This window comes from Strigops habroptila, chromosome 5 (genome assembly GCF_004027225.2).
Source record: "Strigops habroptila isolate Jane chromosome 5, bStrHab1.2.pri, whole genome shotgun sequence".
NCBI classification, from domain to species: Eukaryota; Metazoa; Chordata; class Aves; order Psittaciformes; family Psittacidae; genus Strigops; species Strigops habroptila.
The window spans coordinates 53,266,803-53,287,922 of record NC_044281.2 but is presented as its reverse complement, the minus strand read 5'-3'; the positions used below and the strand labels follow the sequence as shown (position 1 = coordinate 53,287,922).

General features: G+C 40.0%; 1 protein-coding gene across 8 annotated transcripts in view; it reads left to right on the top strand.

Moving 5' to 3' along the window:
- Positions 1-21,120, top strand: part of KALRN (kalirin RhoGEF kinase) — a 514,962-nt gene that overhangs the window by 219,294 nt on the left and 274,548 nt on the right. For all 8 annotated transcript variants that reach the window (XM_030485889.1, XM_030485890.1, XM_030485893.1 and 5 more), the window contains exons 7-8: positions 9,542-9,664; positions 16,952-17,143. In XM_030485889.1, coding sequence (XP_030341749.1) covers positions 9,542-9,664; positions 16,952-17,143 — 315 coding nt within the window. The remainder of the gene's footprint in view (positions 1-9,541; positions 9,665-16,951; positions 17,144-21,120) is intronic.

The following is a 21,120-nucleotide window of genomic DNA, read 5'->3' as shown; positions in this document are numbered from 1 at the left end:
CCAGCTTCCCAGGATTGCCAGTGTTAAGGGAAAACATTGAAAAAGTTGATTCATGGGATGAGGAAAGAACCAGGACACAGGGGTAGGGAGTGCTGGACACCCCAAAATCCAACAGAAAGCTGACATCCTCAGCTTTCCATCTGTGCAGAGATCCCAGCTCTGGCCCCAAAGTGTCGTGACATATCGCTATGATCACAGCTATATCTCTGGGCCTCAGACACGGGTGATTTTGGTAGGAGAAACGCCACGCTTCTGATACAAAGCAGAAAACATCTGTCTGGCTGTTTTGTTTTTAATGGCAGCTATTTGGAGTCACAGGAATGTCACACATTAGGCCAGGAATAGAACCAGGGTCTATAATAGTCACCAAACTCATACAGCATTTTCAACTGACTGAAGTTGTATCTGTCTCAGATTCTGTTGTATCTGTCTCAGGTCTGAGGAAGACCCCTCATCTGGGAACCCACTCTGGTCTTTTTATAATTTACACTATTTTTTTCCATCCACGAGATTGTTGTCTATTTATCTCTTTTAGTATTACCTTCCCTATCCAGCCAATTAATTGATTTGCACTTGGACAGCAAGCAGTTCTCTGTAGATGATCTGTGCTCAGGAAAGGCCATTTCCATTTTAAGGAACAGAAAATCCTTTCCAGGAATGCCTGAGTGTTTGGTGTCACTACATTTGGTGGAAAGGTACAATATTTCAAAAAGCAAGCAAAAAATGTGAATGCATAAAATACGCCCAGATATCATTAGTCATATTTATGTGTTCAGGATCTGTAATTTTCTTCCACTTTCAACAATAAAATTATTGCTTCTCTATTCAATGTTATAGAAATCACATGCCTTACTTCGTGCGTGGCTGTGGCTTGATATCTGTCAGGAAAAAACCACAGATCTCTTACTCTGGCATTTAGTAGGAACATTCAGCGTGAGGACGCTGGAAATGGTGCTCTGATATTAATACAAAGCCATTTGTCACGTCACACATCTAGCTAATTTTCTAGGGGGTTGACAGTTGAGCCCATTGTCCGGAATAATTTAATGTACTGTAGCGTAAACTTACTGTACTCTATGAATCATATACACAGATATTTATAATGGAAGAACTATGTTCATGCAGCATTAAGGTTACCCAAATACAGCTGTGGGTCTGAATCTGCAGCTGGTGTAAATTGGCCTCATTGGAACAACACCAATATATCCTGGCTGTAGACTGTGCCGAACACATGTGAAAGGGAAAGATCTGTCAGAAGTACCGCCTTGTCCGTCATTGTCTGTAAACAAGAGACAAACACAAAACCAAATACAACTTTGTATTTAGGCTCTGGCTTAGAAAAGCATTTAGATGTACACTGAGTTCTATTTTAAATCTACAAGTACTTTGATTTAATTAAGGCTGTATTTATAGGGTGGTGTAGAGCAGTGAGAGGAATTACAGCCAATTGGGATTTTTTTCTGTTGAAGCAGTTTTCATCAAATTTTGTGATTCATGACAAAAATTAAATGTGCTGTCAAAGTTTTCTTTAAGTCCAAAATTTATCCTGAGGCCAGTATACTCCTGTCTGAGAGCAGACTTTTTCCTAGTGACCCTTCATGTAACTAGCCCAGTGTCAGGCCCTGATGGGTGCTCATGGCCCTGACCAGCTTCCCTGACCTGTGGCTTCCCCATCCCCGCCCATGGGCCAGGAGCCCCATTGCAGCTCAGCTGTGTATATCAGCCTCCAGCCTTGCCACAGCCCTGGCCTGGCCACGGGCTCTGATGGATTGGGCACTGATCCATTGACTGATTTTTATGCATGACCTGAGACCTGCTGTGGACCCGTGCTGTGATTATGGGGTTGATTCTGAGCCTGGTTATGTGCACTGGACCTGGTGCTGACCTGCTGATTGACTTCATAGCATAAGCTTAGACTTGTCACCCACAGCTTGCTGATGATCTCTTGATTAAACCTGGTTGCTGTCAGACCTCAGGGGCTGTGGTACAAGCTCTGACTAATGAGGCCCCTGTCCTGCTTATTGGGTCTTTACTTCTGGCTCCTTATCCCACAGGGAGCAGGTAGTCTGAACAGCCAGCTCCAGCCCTCTGTTCTGGTGGGCTTCGCTCATAGGCTTGAGTGGAGGAATTTTTCTGTATTCCAGGTAAATGAGTCTTCAGACTGGTGGCTCTTTTCATGTATTCCTTTGTGAATTGCTCTTCCGTCAGCCTTTTCCAGATGCACAGGTGACCTAGGTATGGCTAGTTCCAATTAAACTGTAGTTATGACTCTCATTTGGAAGTACGAGGGGACTTTCTTGATTGATTGCCTTTTATAAATGTAGCTCACACACAAATCTTTCCAGGATCAGGCCCTTGCATATCAGTGTATACTGTGTATGTACCACAAATCTCTTGCATGGTGTTCTTTTTTTTGTTTTGTTTTGTTTAAATTCTGGCGAAGTTCAACTGCAAGAGATGTAAGGAACATGGCTTAATTTGTCTTTGAGTTGTTTTGAATAGTTGGACTCAATGAGATAGGAATAGACCTTGTAGCTGGAAACTTAGTAAACCTCAAGAGAGGGACTCTGGCAGTTGCTGTTCTGAGTGTACTACTATATAGTTAGGGTTGGAAAGGACCTTAAGATCATCTAGTTCCAACCCCACTGCCACGGGCAGGGACACCACAAACTAAACCATGTCACCCAAGACTCCATCCAACCTGGCCTTGAACACTGCCAGGGATGGAGCATTCACCACTTCTTTGGGCAGCCCATTCCAGCGCCTCACCACCCTCACAGTAAAGAACTTCTTCCTTATACCTAACCTAAACTTCCCCTGTTTAAGTTTGAACCCATTACCCCTTGTCCTGTCACTACAGTCCCTGATGAAGAGTCCCTCCCCAGCATCCTTATAGGCCCCCTTCAGATACTGGAAGGCTGCTATGAGGTCTCCACGCAGCCTTCTCTTCTCCAGGCTGAACAGCCCCAACTCTCTCAGCCTGTCTTCATACGGGAGGTGCTCCAGCCCCCTGATCATCCTCGTGGCCCTCCTCTGGACTTGCTTCAACAGCTCCATGTCCTTTTTATGTTGAGGACACCAGAACTGTACACAATACTCCAAGTGAGGTCTCACAAGAGCAGAGTAGAGGGGCAGGCTCACCTTCTTTGACCTGCTGGTCATGCTTCTTTTGATGCAGCCCAAGACACGGTTGGGTTTCTGGGCTGCGAGCGCACGCTGCCGGCTCATGTTCAGTTTCTCATCGACCAACACCCCCAAGTCCTTCTCTGCAGGGCTGCTCTGAATCTCTTCTCTGCCCAACCTGTAGCAGTGCCTGGGATTGCCCCGACCCAGGTGTAGGACCTTACACTCGGCTTGGTTAAACTTCATGAGGTTGGCACTGGCCCACCTCACAAGTGTGTCCAGGTCCCTCTGGATGGCATCCCTTCCCTCCAGCGTACCAACCGAACCACACAGCTTGGTGTGGTCGGCAAACTTGCTGAGGGCGCACTCAATCCCACAGTCCATGTCGCCGACAAAGATGCTGAACAAGATTAGTTCCAACACCAATCCCTGAGGGACACCACTCGTTACTGGTCTCCAATTGGACATTGAGCCATTTACCACAACTCTTTGTATGTGGCCATCCAGCCAATTCTTTATCCGCTGAGTGGTCCATCCATCAAATTGATGTCTCTCTAGTTTAGAGAGACAATGAGCTCTCCCTGTCCAGACTGGAAAAGGTTCAATACCTGGGAGGAAAACTTTTTTAACTTAAAGGACAGTGTTGACCTAAGAGCAAATGTGTATAAACTGGCTATGAATCTGGTTCAGGTCAGAGAGTATACAAAGTTTTCATTAACAGGAACAGCAAGTTTCTGAAACTGCTTCTCGTAGGAAGAGCTGAGTTGTGGCACTTGTTTTCAGGTGAAGCTTCATCCCTTTATGAAAGGAAATTTTATACTGTGGTTAGCTGCCAAAAGCAGTGATTGGACTCGACCTGAATGTCTCTTTCGGATCCTTTTCTTGATATGTATCCTATGTTGTTCTTCAAGACGTTGTGGTTATAATGGTTATCATTCTGACCTTACTTACCCATATGAGTTTGATATTTATGGCTCAGAACTTATAAAAAAAGATGATTTGCTACAAGCAGGTTCATAATTCATTTCAGCCCTAATATAGTGTTAGCTAGATTTGGGATTTATTATTTTTAGCATGTATAAATGATTTCATTAATAAATATATTCAGTTCACTAGCTGCCAAACCCATGAGGGCTGTAATATTCTCATCAGTATTGCTTGGCATAGGGTGTACTGCCAGCTGTGTGATGGGAACATCATCCTGTGGTGCTCTGCAGCACTGTTTCAGAATCCAGTGCTAATGCTCCTCAGCAAGCTCTGATAAAAGCCGGAGAGCAGGGGTCATTTGAAATGGTGTTAAAAATCTCATTTTATCTGAGGTAGGGCTGGACTGCACACAGTCTGCATACATGCTGTTCCGTATCCGTGTGTTTCTTCTCTGTTGTCAAACAGCTGTTCTCGCCCTGTACTCACTAGCCTGCCAGATGTCACAAATCCAGGGAAAGTATGGACTCATATTCTCCCTCCTCAGGGCTTACTCATGACCAGCTTGAGACCTGCTGTATGGTCTAACACTTAACCTGGATTTTCTAGTAACTCAACAACTATGCTGACAAAGCACAAGGTTAAGAACTCCTTGTTGCCAGCACCACTGATGTTTGGGATATGATCTGGTGCCCTAGCTCTCAAGTGAAGTGGCCTCAAGACTACATGTGTAATAATTACTGGCACATGTATGATCATTAATGTTATTAGGGTAAATGATTTAGCAAAGTGTTGGGCAGAGACTCTTAGGATCATTCTCAGCTCTTCTGACTCTTTCATAAGAGACTAATTTTCTTAATTAAATGTAGCACTTAATATTTTTCAGCATATGCATTCACTTTCCTTCATGTTTTGTTAGAAACAGGGAGTACAAGAGATAATCACATTGAAAGCTTATCTTCTGTTTTAAGTGTGTTTAACCCCTCTCCCCAGCTACTCAGCCACTGGAGAACTCTAAAACTACTTAATTGGTCTCCAGATTATCTACAGCAATGTGGAGAAATGCCAGTCTGGGAGACATTGAGGACAGTCAGTTCATGTGTTTTAAGTGCTATAATATCCAATCTTAGTTATTCTGTGAGAGTCTGCAATGTGTGGCAGTGGTTTCAAAATGAAGGTCTGTGAACATTGTCTGGCCTGACCCATATTACTAGTGCTCCAGTTTAGTGTGAATTTGTGACTGCAGGAACGATTAGCAGACTTAAGAGAAAAATTAACTCACTGGCAGTCAGCATGACTCCAGCAAAGAAATAAGTCAAAGGAATAATTAAAGATCCATTAATTTTATGATAATCACTAGGCTGGGTCTGTTAGGGCAGTCTTTTTCATGAATCGTATGAGATCAATTCATACAGTGCTATATAGCAATGTAATAATGGCACAGAAAATCTCAGCTGAGACACTGTGTATCTGGTTTAAGCTGATCTCATAGTGCACATTCTCCAGAGTCTGATATTTACTGTATTAAAATCTCATTCCCTTTGATAAGTTAGTTTCCCTGTCAATGATGTTGAACATTTTTCCAGGAGCCCAAGTTAGCGTCTTGAAACTGGGGAGGCCCTCACAGGATTGAGTAAAAAAAGCAATTGTTCTTGGGTCATTGCCATGCTCACATCCTTAATGGTGTGCTTTAATTAAGCTAACTAGGGAGCACACTCACTTCAGGAACACAGGAAGCATCAGCATTTCTCATGTGGAAAACAAACTTGAAAGCTTTCAGGAAATATTACTAGTAATATGGGTCAGGCCAGACAATGTTCACAGACCTTCATTTTGAAACCGCTGCCACACATTGCAGACTCTCACAGACTCATGCAGCATCTGATATTTTCAGAGCCTCAACTTCCTGTCATCTTATTATGAGAAAATTGTGTAAGTCCATTTTAGACTCTGTGGTCAAAGGAAAAAGTTTGAAAACACAATCCATTAGGTCTCAAAAGCAAATAAGAAACCGTTTTTATGTATTTATTTAAATCCATGACTGTTAAGCAAATCTCATGATCTGTGGGACTGTGAGATACTGTTTTCATGCACCCTTGATTAGGAGGGTGAAAATACAAGGTTTTCCATGATTCTGGACCTGTGCAGTAAAGAAAACCCAATACTCTCTTCTGGGTGCGTGGGGAAAATGTCTACAGTTAAGTAAGCGTTAAGCAGAAATATTTGAGCAGTCTCTAAAGGAACCAGCTGTGGAAACGAGCCATGTAGACAAATCTAAGCAGTACTGTGCTGTTTTGAAGGTCAGTTAGTATTTCCACACAGCACTGGACTGTGCCATGCAGAGGTACCAGTTCATCTGGAACTTATCTGAGTATGCTCCATCCCTGGCAGTGTTCAAGGCCAGGCTGGATTTCAATCTCGTCTAGTTGAGTGTCCCTGCCCATAGCAGGGGGGTTGGAACTAGATGATCTTTAAGGACCTTTTCCAAACCATTCTATGATTCTGTGATCGCAGATGTAGTAATGCATCGCATAAAGTAGATGTGTCTGCAGTCTTGCAGAGCCTTGGTCGCTGGGTGAAAAAAGTGATTATAAATACTGCTTATTATTCATTAAGATTCGAGGAATGAAAGTTTTTATAGAGCAAAGTGCATCATTAACCCTACTTCAGACCATAGTGAATCTGCATCTTTTGACTGCACTCATTCTTGCTAAGGGTCTTGCTTTATTTTCTCCCTGCTCCAAACCACACGAAACTCAAACCTCTTATTTTCTGGGCATTCAAGTGAGACTTGAGAGAATCAGGAAGAGACTCCAGACCGTACTCATAATTTGCTACAGGTATAGGCCAGCTGAAACCGAAGTATTTTTTTATGAAGAGTGTCATAGAGAGATTTAAAGACTAAACTGAAATTGAATCTCTTCCAAAATCTGCTATTGTCTATAAATAGAAGTTTTAAAAACATATTGTTTTGGAAGGTGGTACAGATCTCATCATTGAGGTCTGTTCAGTATTCCCCAAAATTCTTGAAGGTCATTCTTTCAACTGCTATTGTGTATTTCAATTTATTAAAGAAGACAAAAAGGCTTATCATCTCTTAAATGTCCTTTTTTCTTTCTTTCTTTGATAGTTTATTATTGTATTTTAAAAGGCAGAAGCATGGTTTAACTTAACCTAGATTCTCGTCCAATCATATGTGTATAGATTAGATGGAGGAAATGCTCCCTATCCACAGAATAATAGATTACTTCTTTAAATTACTTGTCTTAAAAAGATCCTGATTTGGCTTTGCTGAGCATAAAATATTAGATTTACTGTTTATTTTTAGTGGATTGCTGCCAGTTTTCTTCTCCCTGAATGTCTTTAGATTGTTTAAAACATTAAAAAATGTTCACAACATGTATCTACTTACAAGAAATCTGTGTTGGCTTCTCAGCAGAGATGTAAAAGTTTGTTGTTGGGACATGAACTTTGCTGTTATGGAATTTTTCTTTCCTTACTGGCCTTACAGCTTTTTTTGTGTTTTAAGCCCACAAGTGTGGCAAATTATTTTGTGCTAATGCTGCTTATTAAATCTTAATGAAGTGAGAAAAAGAAATCCAGTGAGAAAGCTTTAGGTGTCTCTTCAGGTTATAGTATGTTGTTTCATTCTGCTCAATTGTCAGTAATGTTTGAAACTCCTCATCCCTTCAAAATCTTTTTATTTATACTTTTGGAAGAAATGGTGATAGGCCTGATTTTGGTCACCTCCATGCGTACAAATAGAAAGTAACTGTGTCAGTGATACTACTTTGGACTTGCATCACTGTAACTTGAACCAAGTATGGCCTTTAAGACTATTCATCAACACAAAATACAAGCTACTATAGGCTCTGTAGTTGTAAGTGTATTTTCATAAATAAAAGATTAAGAAGTCAGGTGTAAGTGACAGATTTTTGGGACTAGGTCAGTGTAGTGTGTCTGGTGACACTGGAGCACTTGCAGTGTTTATTTGCTTTTCAATGAAAGGGATACTCAGTGTTGTTTCTGCAAATCCCCTGCACAAAGCAGTGCATTCCCATGCTGAATTGAATGCTTAGCATGGAATACTGAGATCATTGAAGGACTTCTAGGTGACCCACACAGGGCCTTTTCTCTGCTCTGAGAGCACTGTCTCTACAGGGAAGAGAGAAACTATAGCAACATACAGTGCCAGAGCAGTGAATTCTGAGGATTCTTCAGCTGTCACAAGTCAAAAATTGTCATTCATTGCTAAACAACACCACAGCTCTTGACTGGAGAACATGTAAATGTTATAACAAAGATCTTGACTGATCCTTTGACTGTAAGGTGGTTGGTTAGAAGCTGCATTTTCACACTAAACACTTTCTCTAACACCAGGGACTGTACTGGCCTGACCTCCACTGCCCCTATAGTTAGGTTTTGGGGGTTTTTTTTCTTATAATGAATTCAGTTGAGTTGGGTTTTTTTATCCTGAAAGAGTCCTTATTAATGTACAGTTCCCCAGCTTGCTGGGATGGAGATGAGGGAACATGGTTTGAAGGGATTCAGTAACAGAAATGTCAGTGGAAAAGAAGAAATTGGAGAATTTAGTGCCCACAGAGCTGTACACAGGAGTAAAGAATGAAAATTTCTCACTTTGAGTGCATTTAGTCTCTAACACAACATGGAACAAGCCAAAACATAAGCACACTATCTTCTACCTGACTTGTGACTGCTTATAATGAATGAATGTGCTGCAGATTGAAATATCATATTAATGTGCTACAAAATAAGGAATGAGTTTCATCAGCTTTATTGAATGTATTTCTTTCTGTATCTGAAGTACTGTACTATACCTTTTGCTTGGAAATACGTATGGAAGTGGGAGAAGTTGTAATGTGTACTCTTTATGGATGTTAATAAAATACTTTTTTCTCTCTTCATCCCCAAAATAAGTGGAAAATAGGCTGGTTTCTGCCTTTGGAATTAGAATGATCTAGGAAATGTAAGTGTAGGAAGTCAACTGGCTACTTGAATGAAACATTTGGAAACTTAACAAATAAATGAAAAAGAAAGGGGGGCAAGAAAATTGCATCAGTAATATTTACAGAAGTTTGGGTCCATTTCTGGAATAAGGACTCTTTATGAACTGCAAGGTTTTCAGTGAAGCAACGCTTGATTTTTATGTCTCTTTGCTGTCGTCTTTCTATACATGAAATTCCCATTACTTATAGGAAAAGACTATGGGATCATCTTACTGAGGAACATGCTGTATGAATTATGTTTCCTGACCTATCATTCTGTTAATAATGAAATATGGTGATAACTTAAATGCTTCCTTTGCTCAACAACATCTTATTTTGATGAGGAGCATAAAGGAGGGATTTTTTTTCTGTCTGTGTTGCATACACATCTGCCTTGAAACTCTGGATTTTTACATTTTGCACTGCCTCTTGGTTTTTTTCATCCCTGTCTAACACTTTTTTCCTCTGTCCTGTCCAAATACTTCTAGATGTTCGACTGGATCAGCCACAACAAAGAATTGTTCCTGCAGAGTCACACAGAGATTGGTGTGAGCTACCAACATGCGCTTGACCTACAGACGCAGCACAATCACTTTGCTATGAATTCCATGGTGAGTTGAGGGCACACTGTGAACAGCAGGTCTGTGTGCGTGAGTGAGGAACGGGCTGGCACGTGTGGCCACCTCCAATTCAGAGAGCACTGTGGACCTGTGAAAGGTGAACTGAGAAGGGTCATGCTGGGCTGTGGCAGCAGCCCTCTTTCTGGAAAAATGTTGTTCCGTCCACCCAGACGCTGATGTATGATTATTTCCTTGACTTAACAGTAGTGCAGTCCTGTGGCATTCGTTTACACTTTGGAGAGCAAATAGAGTATTTTTAAAAGTTTTTGACATTTCTTTGGCTGAGAATTAATGAGAGCTGTAAGTGGTACCTTAATAATTCATGCTTCTCTCCCCCGCACCCTGCTAAGGTACTTTTCAAAATCTTGAAAAACAGACACTAATCAAGTTGTCAACTGTGGCCACAGCGGGATTTTGGCTTTTTCCGTAGTTAATCGGTCAGTCTTTCTGAATGCATTTCATTTACCTTAGTTTTTTGAAGAAAAGAAAAAAAAGCATCATTACACATTTTTAAGTCCTTTGCTCACTTTCTTATTTTTCTGGGTATAAGGTATTTGTTCTGGAAACTGCTCTGCTTTCAGCACAGAAATGAGGACAGAATATATTGTTGTTTTGATTATTTCACTGGGTTAGAAAAATGCATGTATACCCGTGCTGCAACTGCACAGTGCAGAGATGACCCCTCTCTGAGTGCTCTCTGTCAGCTACACAAAAGCTTGCCCTGAGTAAACCAACTCCTACAGGTGTACCTTGTCATGCTGTGCACAGTCAGACTAAAGTTGCACTGGGGCTGAGGCCTCAAAGGTGGTGGTTGATGTTTAAGTTGGTGGTGTAAGTCACTAGAGCCTCACTGTACGTGCTGTCAAAGGGCGATGTACTTGAGAGCAGCACTCTGAAATTTAAAAAAGAAGTCGTGACTACCTGAGGTCGTTAAAGACCGCACACTGCTTTCATAACATTACAGGTGTTAACCCTGGTAGTCTGGCCCAATTCCAGACAAAGAAATTAGCTTCTCTGACCTAAATTCCACATGCCATTTCCACCTACCTAGTTATTCCTCACTTAAGCACTGTGGCTCGCTAGGGCATTGCTTAACAGTGAAAGAGGAGAAATGTTTATGATGTCTATTAATATATTCATTGTGATAATAATTGAAAGGAGCACTGGAAAACAGGCTGTAGGCACCTGAATCTTTAAGCATGCCATCACAATGCCATCCAGCAAAATACAGCATAGCCTTTGTGTAACGTTGCTGCTCGGAGGATACTAACAAATAAGCATGTCCTGGAGGTTAGTGCATTAAAAGTCATTAGGCTTATGAAAGATGCAAATTTGGTCATAATTCTTCAGAAAACACTATTAGAAAAGCCAAGCTGGAGGACCTCCCTTTATCTTTTTTCTGATGCTGTCTGGTATTATTTTCTTAAAATAACTGGGAACTAAACTTGGAGCAAGAGAATTGTTGTTAATAGAAAATTAAAGCGTGACAGGGAGGGTCTAACTAATGGAAGAAAAATTCTTTTCCTCCATTATACTTCCCTCCGTCCCCAAGTGAACTTTTTTTTGGGACTGGAGGAATGCAAGGAAGTGAGACATTTGCAAATATCTTGAAAGAAGTTCTTGGGATAGAGACCTCTCGGTGGCTCCACTGTGGCTCGTAGCTGTGCCATCTCACCATCTCGGTGGCGTCAAACTCCTGTCTAATAGAGCTGCCCAGCAGAGAGTCCTTTTCGGCTGAGGGGAAAATGCAAAAGATGATGAGCCTCTCTTTTTGTGCTGTCTCCAGTATAACCCACGCATATAGAAGCCCATACAGTCAGCATGAATCAATCTGCAAAGAAAAAAGATTGGCTCTTCCATCTCTTTAGCATAGAGGATCTACGCGGAAGGGTGTTAATGCTGGCACCTTTAGCTTTCAACCTATAAATACAGTGAGAGATGGTACTCAGTTCTACTCAGAGAGTAGTACATCTGCATGTCATTTTTCATATCCTACTTTTCTTCTGGCTTTAGTTGAATTTTAGACCTAGAATCCCCTTTGATGATGGGGTGATGTCCTCCTTTTTTTGGATCAACATCGATTCATGCAGCAAGCAGACAAAGTTAATTCAACTTGGATTTCTATTTTAAACAATTCTTGTGATATGCTGTCTCAGAAGGAGCTTTCTAAAAAAGTTCTTCAACAGATTTCAGTTGTCAAAGGTTATGTAAGGAATTGTGGTATTGTTATTGGCAGTATGGCAAAGTCAGGCTAAAAAAGACTGGCTTTTGGGGTTTGTTTTTTTTTGTTAATACATTAAAATCAGTATTGAGAGAAGATACAGAGAAGGACAATGTAGCTGAGGATGACTGCATGTTTTACAGGGAAAACCCTTAGAAACTTCAGGGGAAATTGGTTTAGATCTTGCATCTCTAAGGTGTTTTGCTTTGATTTTTTTTTTTAGGTTTTTTTTTAGGTTTTTTTTTTTTTACCTTTAAGCCTGGCATAACTAATAATAGTTAAAATATTTCCTTCAGTTCCTCTAGAAGTACACTCTTCAAATGTTTATTGGGTCATGCCTTTTGTCACATGCCCTTTCTATACATCTCTATAGGCATGCTGTGACCAAAGCTCCTTCTTGGAAAAACAATTTGTTACTCTGTTTTTTACAATAATAATTCTTTCTTTTAAATGAACAGTGTGGGATGTGGAGAAGTCATGTGTTTGAGGTAGTAAACTGTAGTGGGGTATTTTTCTTTCAAATTAAGACCATAGGGTTTTAGAGATTTTTTTTTTTCTGTGATTCAAGGCAGTGCTTGTTTTCACTTCAGTTTCAAAATAAATTATGTTAGTCTTTATCACAGCTGTACAATGTTTATACTGAAACAATAATACTTTGCACAAAGACAAATCTTTAGCTCCAACGCTTCAAGTAATCTCAATCTAGTAAATTCACTAGAGAAAAAAACCTGTTTCAGTATGACACAAAGCATACTGGTTGTAGCTCTGCACTTGGATACTTGGTATATGTGCCATTTGGTCTGACTGAAATTATTTGTGTTTTCTTTCCTGGAATTTTTTATGCCTGAATCCATTAACCTCCTTAAAGAATGAGTTATTACTTTCCGTAGGGTGTGTGTAAAAATGGCAGTGTTCAGTGGTGGCATTGCTGCCTATCCTGCTGTTCAGGAGTTAGCTCTCTGACACTAGATGGAGGTGCATGTTGTTGTAAGAAAGTCATAATATATTTCAAACACATTACAACTACCATGTAAAGGCTAATGATGTCTGTTGAAAATTCCCAACATTTATCTTAAATGAACAGTATTTTTCTGAATGTAGGCTGGGTTAAAATGCCATCCAATATTATTCTGCAACAGGCTACATATAATTGGTCTTGTTATAAAAACTTAAAGGTCTTAAAGATATCTCATGAGTTTATTTTGTCACTGAAACCTTCTGCTTTGGATTTATGTGTTAGGTTCATTTCACAGATGGTTTCTAAACTCACAGTAACACAGTGCAAGCTGGTTAATTTTTATTTTATTTCAAAGAACAACTCTTCAACAATCAAATTTCACCTTTAATAAATCTCCAAATCCCCTCTTTTGCAGCCCAGCTTCACTGCTTGCCATCACAGTATCTCAACTAGTTCTCTAAGAAATGAGATGAACACAGCCAAATTCCTTGTAGATTTAATGCTTCTCACTGCTCGTTTTTCTTTTGTGAGTGTAAGGTATTCTTTTTATGTATGCATTAGAAGAAAGTATTGTTCCAGCTATAGTTGGAGGGTTTAATTAAGAGGGAAGGTCTCACAGCATGCCGTCTAGATGATCAGGACTGAATTAGTGTATTTCCCTGTGGGAAATTGAATTGAAACTCCACAACTGTCAGTGCGTATTGCTGAGACTGAGGGCTGTTATCCTACCAACTGTTAGGGACCTTAGCAGTGATCACTTACACTAGAAGGAACACCTATGTTGTAGACACTGACGATCAGATTCAAGGCCTTGTTTAGGTGAGAGAGGTGGACAAAGAGGGGTATGTGCACTTGCAAGGCATTATACAAGGCTTTCCTAAACTGTAAAAGAAATTCTTGTGTATCATGACATTGATGTACATCTAGGAAATTTTTCCTTTTTTTGCTAGTCAAATGGTTTTTAGGAGACAAAAATCCTGGTTTTTGACTCAAGTTTCAAAGTTGAAATAAAGTCAATGAAAAATTACCTCTAACATGGAAAGTGATTTTGGAAAGTCTGCTAATACAAGTAAATGAAAGGTTTTTCAATGATAAAGGATATATATTAGCCAAAACTTATGTGTATCCTAGTGTCACAACAACAGAATGTCAACTGAAATGCTTTTAACCCTACTTCTAGACATTAATATATTGTTCTCTCATTGTTTGACCTATTGTAGTCCTATACAGCCATAGATCAATTCTCTTTGGGGATGCCTCTCAGTTTTGAGAAAAAAAGATGAGGCCTTAGGTTATAGTTAAAGTGAGACTTTCTGTGAACCTGCTCATCTTTTCCATGTGACTCAATGTAAAAAGGGAGTCTCTGTCTTCTTTGTAGCCACCCGTTAAATACTGGAACATGGTGATAAGGTATCCTCTGAGCTGCCTTTTCTCAAGACTAAACAAGCCCAGCTCTCAGCCTTTCCTCATACAGCAGGCTTCCCAGTACTTTGATCATTTTTGTGTGCCTTCTCTAGACACCCTCCAGCCTGTCTGCTTCTCTTTGGTATAGTGGGAACTGAAACTGAACAGAGTATTCCAGGTGTGGCCTGCCAAGCACCAAGTGGGATAATGACTTCTTTATTTCTGTTGGAGATGCCCTTGTTGATGCAACCCAGAGACACTGGACAGTCTTGTGTGTTGAAGCCCCCCTTCATTGTCTCTGCTTCGCTGAGGTGGGACAGATAAAGCAGAAGTACAGCATGCATATATTGGAAGTAGGAATTATGTCCGTTGCACCACCTGATGGAGCTATACAGAAGAGCACACCACATGTGATACTGCACTTGAATCCATTTATTCCTGAGAAGGCAACCAGGGAAGCTCAGGAATCTCTGTTTCCTGAGCCAGTTCCACTTGAGGCACTAAGAATGAATGTATGAGCAGGTAACTCCCAGACTGATCCTTGCTTTCTGCTGGAAAAGCTATGGAGTTAGTGGGTTGGCTGCAGTGGGCTGGTACTCTTCCATGAGAAATTCTCATCTACAAAAGTGAAATTTCATCCATAAAAACTCTCATCTCTGTGTAAGAATATAACAGACATAACAACATATAAATCTTCTTAATTTAAAAAACAGACTCCAAGAAGATCTGCTGCATTTCAACTATTCTTACCTTTACCTTTCTACTAGTTAATACATCTATAGCTGTAAGGAACTAAGGAATTCACAGTTGTTTTCCTCCATGCTCATTGTGTTGCAATGGCTGAGATAATTCTGCAGGGAAAAAAAAAAATAAAAGCAAGATAAAAGCAACAAATTTTCACATGGACTCAAAATTTCTCCAGCAACTTTTCCTTCAAACACAGCAAAGTTTCAGGTCTTCATTTGGTGCAGCTCATCCAAGCTTTAACAACTGTAGTGATGCTGCTACATTGCTTTCAGGTCAGAAGAACAGACCTGAAATGTTGCACATGATCTTGGCTGAGGCTCAGTCATGAAGATTTTCTTGGAGAAAGGCTTAAATATTTAGTCTAAGTTCTAGTTTCTAACCTAGAGGGGCACAGAGAAATGTTTGACTGCGGCTGGTGGTCAAAATTCCAAACTTTAAACTCCAGAACAATTTTGGTCAAAAGAAATTCTTTACAATTAATCTGACAATTTTGAGCCAAATCCGTTTTTAAGAAAAGGCTATGTAAGAGGAGTTGAGGGGGGAAGGAAACAAACCCAAAACTGGAGGCTGGGTATTGCTTTAGATCTGTGTTATGCATGTGACAGCTGTTGCAGTCATGGTTCTACCAGGGAGAGCAGAGTGGCTGTAAGGGCTGTGGCCCCATCTTTGTTTCCTTTAGCATCTACAGGTATGATGAGTGTACTTCATAGTTATCCCACACACTTTGCCCGACATACTTAGTTTGGACCTGTGCCTGCCTTGGCAGTTCTCTGTTGTGTTTCATGTTTGGATTGGCAGATGCTTTTCCACATTGTGCTCCCATTCACTATGCTGAGATCCTGCTCCAATAAACACTTCCACCTCTGATTTATTATTTGCCCATGAGTAATACTGTTAAAATCATCAGGGCTGTGTCTGTCCTTCTTCATCAGCATCTTACAGATTCTACTTTCTGAAATTCCTAAAGCCCTTTTGAAATACTTTAGTGAGACAAGAAAGTGGTAAGTCAACATTAATAAAACATCTCAAATTCTGGGATGCTCCTTTCCTCTGGTGAGGAGGAAAGAGAAAGGAGAAGTGTTTACATCAAATGATGTTCCAGAAATCTGCAAGACAGCTGTCATCTGTCTTTGATGGTGCATCTTTGTAAGACATTGTCATGATGGCTATTTATTTTTAGGTTTATGTTCCAATGTGCAATGGGGATGTTGCAGTACAATTACATTGCTGTCCACAGTTCAGTTTGAAGAGAAAACCCTATCTTTCCACTACCTCAAGGCTGAATGAAAACCATCATGGAAAATTCTTATGAAAGAACTTTTTAGTAGACTTTTTGAATCTTTCTAAATTCAGAATGTAGTTAAATGATATCTCTGCTGGAGAACAGCTTAAAATAACCTGCAGAAAAGATAACATTTTAACTGAAGAATATAATTTAATAGACATTTGTATGGAAACTCTTCTATTTCTATAGAATATCCTTATGAGCTCTTTTAAATTCTGTAAGACTGTTCTGTTCGTTGACACTGCATGTCTATAAGGGATTGTCAGGTTCTCAAAGGACAGAAAGCAAACATTTCACTCACTTACAAACATGGGGATATAGCATCAAGAAATATGAAGTAATGCAAGACAAATATCAAGAATAAGATAAAAGCAATGAGTAGACCCTAACAGGTGAGTAAATAGCTAAAGTATGACAAATTAGTTCTACATAAATAAATTAAAGGGGAGAGGGGGAGATAATAGTGGTAGATAATGGCATAGATGTGCAAAAAGATTCCCCAGGGATGTGCTATGCCTGCTATTCACGCATATTTAAGCAGGTAGTTGATTGCTCTTGCTGAACTGCTTTACTCCAGCTGATGGTGTTTGGAATGTGTAATGGAGGCAGAGGGTGGTCACAATTCTTCCTTCTCTTTATTTATGTGTGCTTTTTAATTTTCAGAATGCCTATGTCAACATCAATCGGATCATGTCTGTTGCATCAAGGCTTTCTGAGGCAGGCCATTATGCTTCCCAGCAAATCAAACAAATATCTAGCCAGCTGGATCAAGAGTGGAAGAGTTTTGCTGCAGCTCTGGATGAGCGCAGTACCATCTTAGCCATGTCTGCTGTCTTTCACCAGAAAGCTGAACAGGTGAGCTGCTTTTGTGAGTGACAAAATGATCCTCTGCTACTTCGATAATGACGATGCTGCAAGTAAAACCTGATGGCTTTTGGCATATATGCAGTGAGGTTAAGAGCCTTGTTACTAGTGGATCAGTGTCTCAAAAACAAATAGTAATGCTCCCTCTTCCCTCCCAAAAATTGTCATATGTTCTCTGAGTGGGTAAGAAAATATGTTTATGCTATAATGATGAGAAGGGATAACTGACTGAAGTGCATTAGTGCAGTAATATGCTGCTTTATTTCTATTGCCTAATATTTTATCAATGCTGTGGATAAATTCAGGATTATTGTGGTCAGAAAAACAGTATGCGTCTGCACTCATATGTATATGTGGTATGTAAACAGGAATATTCACATATATGACGCAGACCCATACAAGCAAACAATTTCTAGGAGTCAAAGCACATTATTGTTAATGAAACTTACAGAATTCATTCCACCACCTACTCTTGCAGTGCTCTGCATAGGCCCAAACTTTGTTAGACCTCACAAAGTAGAGGTTTCAGAGATGGCTAAGAACATCCAAGAAAATTTTCCATGTCCCTGAACTCTGGTTTGTGTCTTTAACAACTACCAGAATGGTTCCATAATTTCATAGCTATAAAAGATTTAAAATATGTCAATGAATAAAACTTCTGCATTTTTTACACCTAATGGTGATGGTTCAACTTTGATCGTATGTTGATTACATTCATTTTCCAGTGACAAACACTGCTTTGGGACTCTCTTCAGTATTGTTGTATCCTGTTTTTCCAAGTAGTTAATATCAAAGCTACTAAGTGGATGTGCTTGATGTTTATAAAATGACCCATACTTCAAATGGCTGAAGAAGTAGGTATAACTAATAAGTCAGAAACTGTGCCTCACAAACCAGAATAGATGTATGGAAAAGTTTAGCTCGAAGAGTAAAGATTTTCATTATTGTTTGTTTCTGACTGTAGAATTGTAATGGATTTTTCCTTATTTTGTGTTTCCTACTGACAACAGGCCATAGCACAGAGCAATCACTCACCCTACTGGGCACTTACTCATGTAAGCACACTCAGTGGCTCTGATGGGACTAATATGCTAAGATGATTCTCAGTACAAGAACTTTCACCTGAGTATGATGGGCACTGTAGTGTTTAGGTATTGTCTTAATGTTAATGTCAGTGATCATATGTTCATAAAGAAAAATCAAAAAAAGAACTTATGTCCAGTCTCTAGTCACAATCAGAATGTTTAAGGTTTATTAATGAATTAATTCTTGTTTGTTTGGTGTTTGAGTTTTGGGTTTTTTTGCCTTTTTTTAGTGAGCAATTCCCTATTTTTCTGAAGTGTCAGTCTTGTTTGCAATATATGAGGAGTTGCTGAGGTATTGTATAGCATGAAAGACAATGAAACAGAAAGCTGTATTGAACTGACTGTGAAGCTAGAAGTGAATATTTTTTTCCCCCCTGCCTTCTGAACACTGTCAAAGTGGGTATTTTGCCTCAGCCATGACTTCAAAAAAAAGTTAAGCTAATGTCACTAAGTAAAGCTTGTTACTTTCAGCTTTGGGTCTTTTTTCTTCACAATTGTATGGATGGGTCTGAAAAACCCAGTCCTGCCTTGGCACCTCTTCATAGGAACTTAAGAAATTTGTACTGTCTGACAGAAGACAGTCTTACATTACTAACACACAGGAGAATTTGCTAATTCTGAACAGCAATTGCTCCTCACTTGCAATAAGAGGAAATTCAGTGGAAGATAAGTGCTGATGTGAAGCCTGTAAACTTTGCTGGGGAAAAAAAAAAAAAAATGATGTGGGAGTCAGTGTGTCCAGTAGCCAGGACTAAAATTTCAGCTTTGATTTAGTAACTCTGGTAGATAAACCAATGACTTGAGTGCCAATAATTTAGTCATTTGACCTCTGTATAGTATAAAGTAACGTATTTGGGATTAGGTCTGTAACATAGTCTGTTGCCTATCAAGCATTCATTCTAAATGTAACTCTTTATTTGGCATCACCCAGGGTTTTTTAAACTCTAATCAGGGCTTCATTATTTTATAATAAATAAGGCTTAAATGTCTGAAGCAAAGATGTAGATAAACTCACTATTTCCTCTGTCACAGATCAAATCTTTTTTCACTCCCTTTGTTCTGTCAGTAAAGGTAATCTTGATGTGGATCCAACCATTTTTCCCACACTGTACCCCTGCTTCCCTCATATGGATCAGATACACAGATTTTCTTTCCTTCTCCAGAGTGATAAGCTGCTACAGTCTCTTTGTTCATTTCTTCCTATTGATTGAAGTGCTCTGTGATGCCAACAGGAAGCAAGTCTATTAGGACCGTAATCTTTCAGCCTTTGGCATGCCCCAAACTGCAAGGAAGTTGTTGGCTTGGGTCAGAGATTTATGAAAAGCTCTATGATCTCTATAATATGCAAGCTGAGCAGGAAGCAACTTGTTTTTCAAGGTCTCTTCCTAAAGACCCCACACAGAAAACTGCACAGAATACAATTTGTCTGGCTTGGAAGGATAAAAGGCTGAGTCAACCCTGCTGAGAATTGAACCTCACATCTGTCTTCATGCGCCTCAGAATCACGTTGCTTTCCTGGCTCTTATTGCAGATACATGTGGCATGTTGAATGGGACTCAGCTGAATGAGTTCCTGGATCAAAGCTTTTTTTTTTTTTCCCCCCCCCCTTTCTTTCTTTTTTGCCTTTTTCTCTTCCTTCTTTTCTTTTTTTTTTTTTTTTTTTTTGGTTGTATGTGTGCATGTGTGTGTCTTCCTAGAATTTTGTAAACACAATTTGTATATACTGAACCATCATCAAGAAAAGAAAGAAAGGACAAATCTTGCCAACTTAGCTTCCAGCCAGGCTTCCTTCAGCGCATGTGTTTGATCAAAAGCCAGTAAGCTAAACCCCAAACGACTATGTCCAGATCAAGGTGCAACTCAGGATATTCAGTGGAGATGCTTTCCAAATATCCCTCAGTTCCACCTGCTACAAATCTATTGGTTGGTTGGTTGGGGTTTTTTTTTTCCTTCTTTTTTCTTTTCACGCCCTTACCCCCATGCTCACATGGGGGTATTCTAGTGCAAAAGACAGTCTGCTTCTGTATCTTTAGGTATGTCTGAGACTATTCAAAGTTGCAAGAGAACGTGGGAGAACATGCCTTGTCTCATTGTGATTTCAAGAGAACTGTGCTGCTTTACTGCAGATGAGATTCCAGGCCACTAACCACCAGATGGGGAAAGCAGACATACCAGGTGTCCTCCCTTTCTTGGATGTAATCTCTGAAAGTGTGCTAACGTAAGATGCTCACTCTACAGATTCTGTCAGAATGAACAAATTAGTGTCTTCAAGCAGCCAAGAGACGTCAACCAATTAGTTCTAGGTCAGGGTCTACTCTCAGAAGTGCAAGAGCAGAAATACTATTTAAAGTAGTAGGTGATAGGTGCACACACTATACATTTATGCTGATTCTCGGAAAAATGACCCCTGACCATTTGTTTCATATTACCCTGCTCCTCAACCAGGAAGCCTACTATTCTCATCTCTCATCTCTGCCTGGATTTCTCTAAGCACATCCTGAATTCTCCTATTTGAGGAAAGAAAATGGCAAAGGGGGTGGGAGGTGGGGGAGCAGGGGGAGAGAAGAGGAAGAATTTGAGGAAAGGGAGGAAAGGAAAAGCCATTTGATATCTAGAAGATGCAGGGATAAGACCACAATAATTTCTGCATTAGATAGGGAAATTCCAGAAACAACAACAGGAAATATACAGGTGGCCTCATACAAAAAATTCAGGGCACAAGAGATATTATAGGTCACTCAGGGAAGTGGTTTCATGGCCTTCTTCCCATCTTTCCCCACAGGCATTCTGAAGCATGAAAGTTTGGTTTTAATTTCTCGGTAGACTATACTACTCTGCTTATCCTGCAGCTTCCACGCAGAGGCCTAGCAAGCAGTAAGCAAA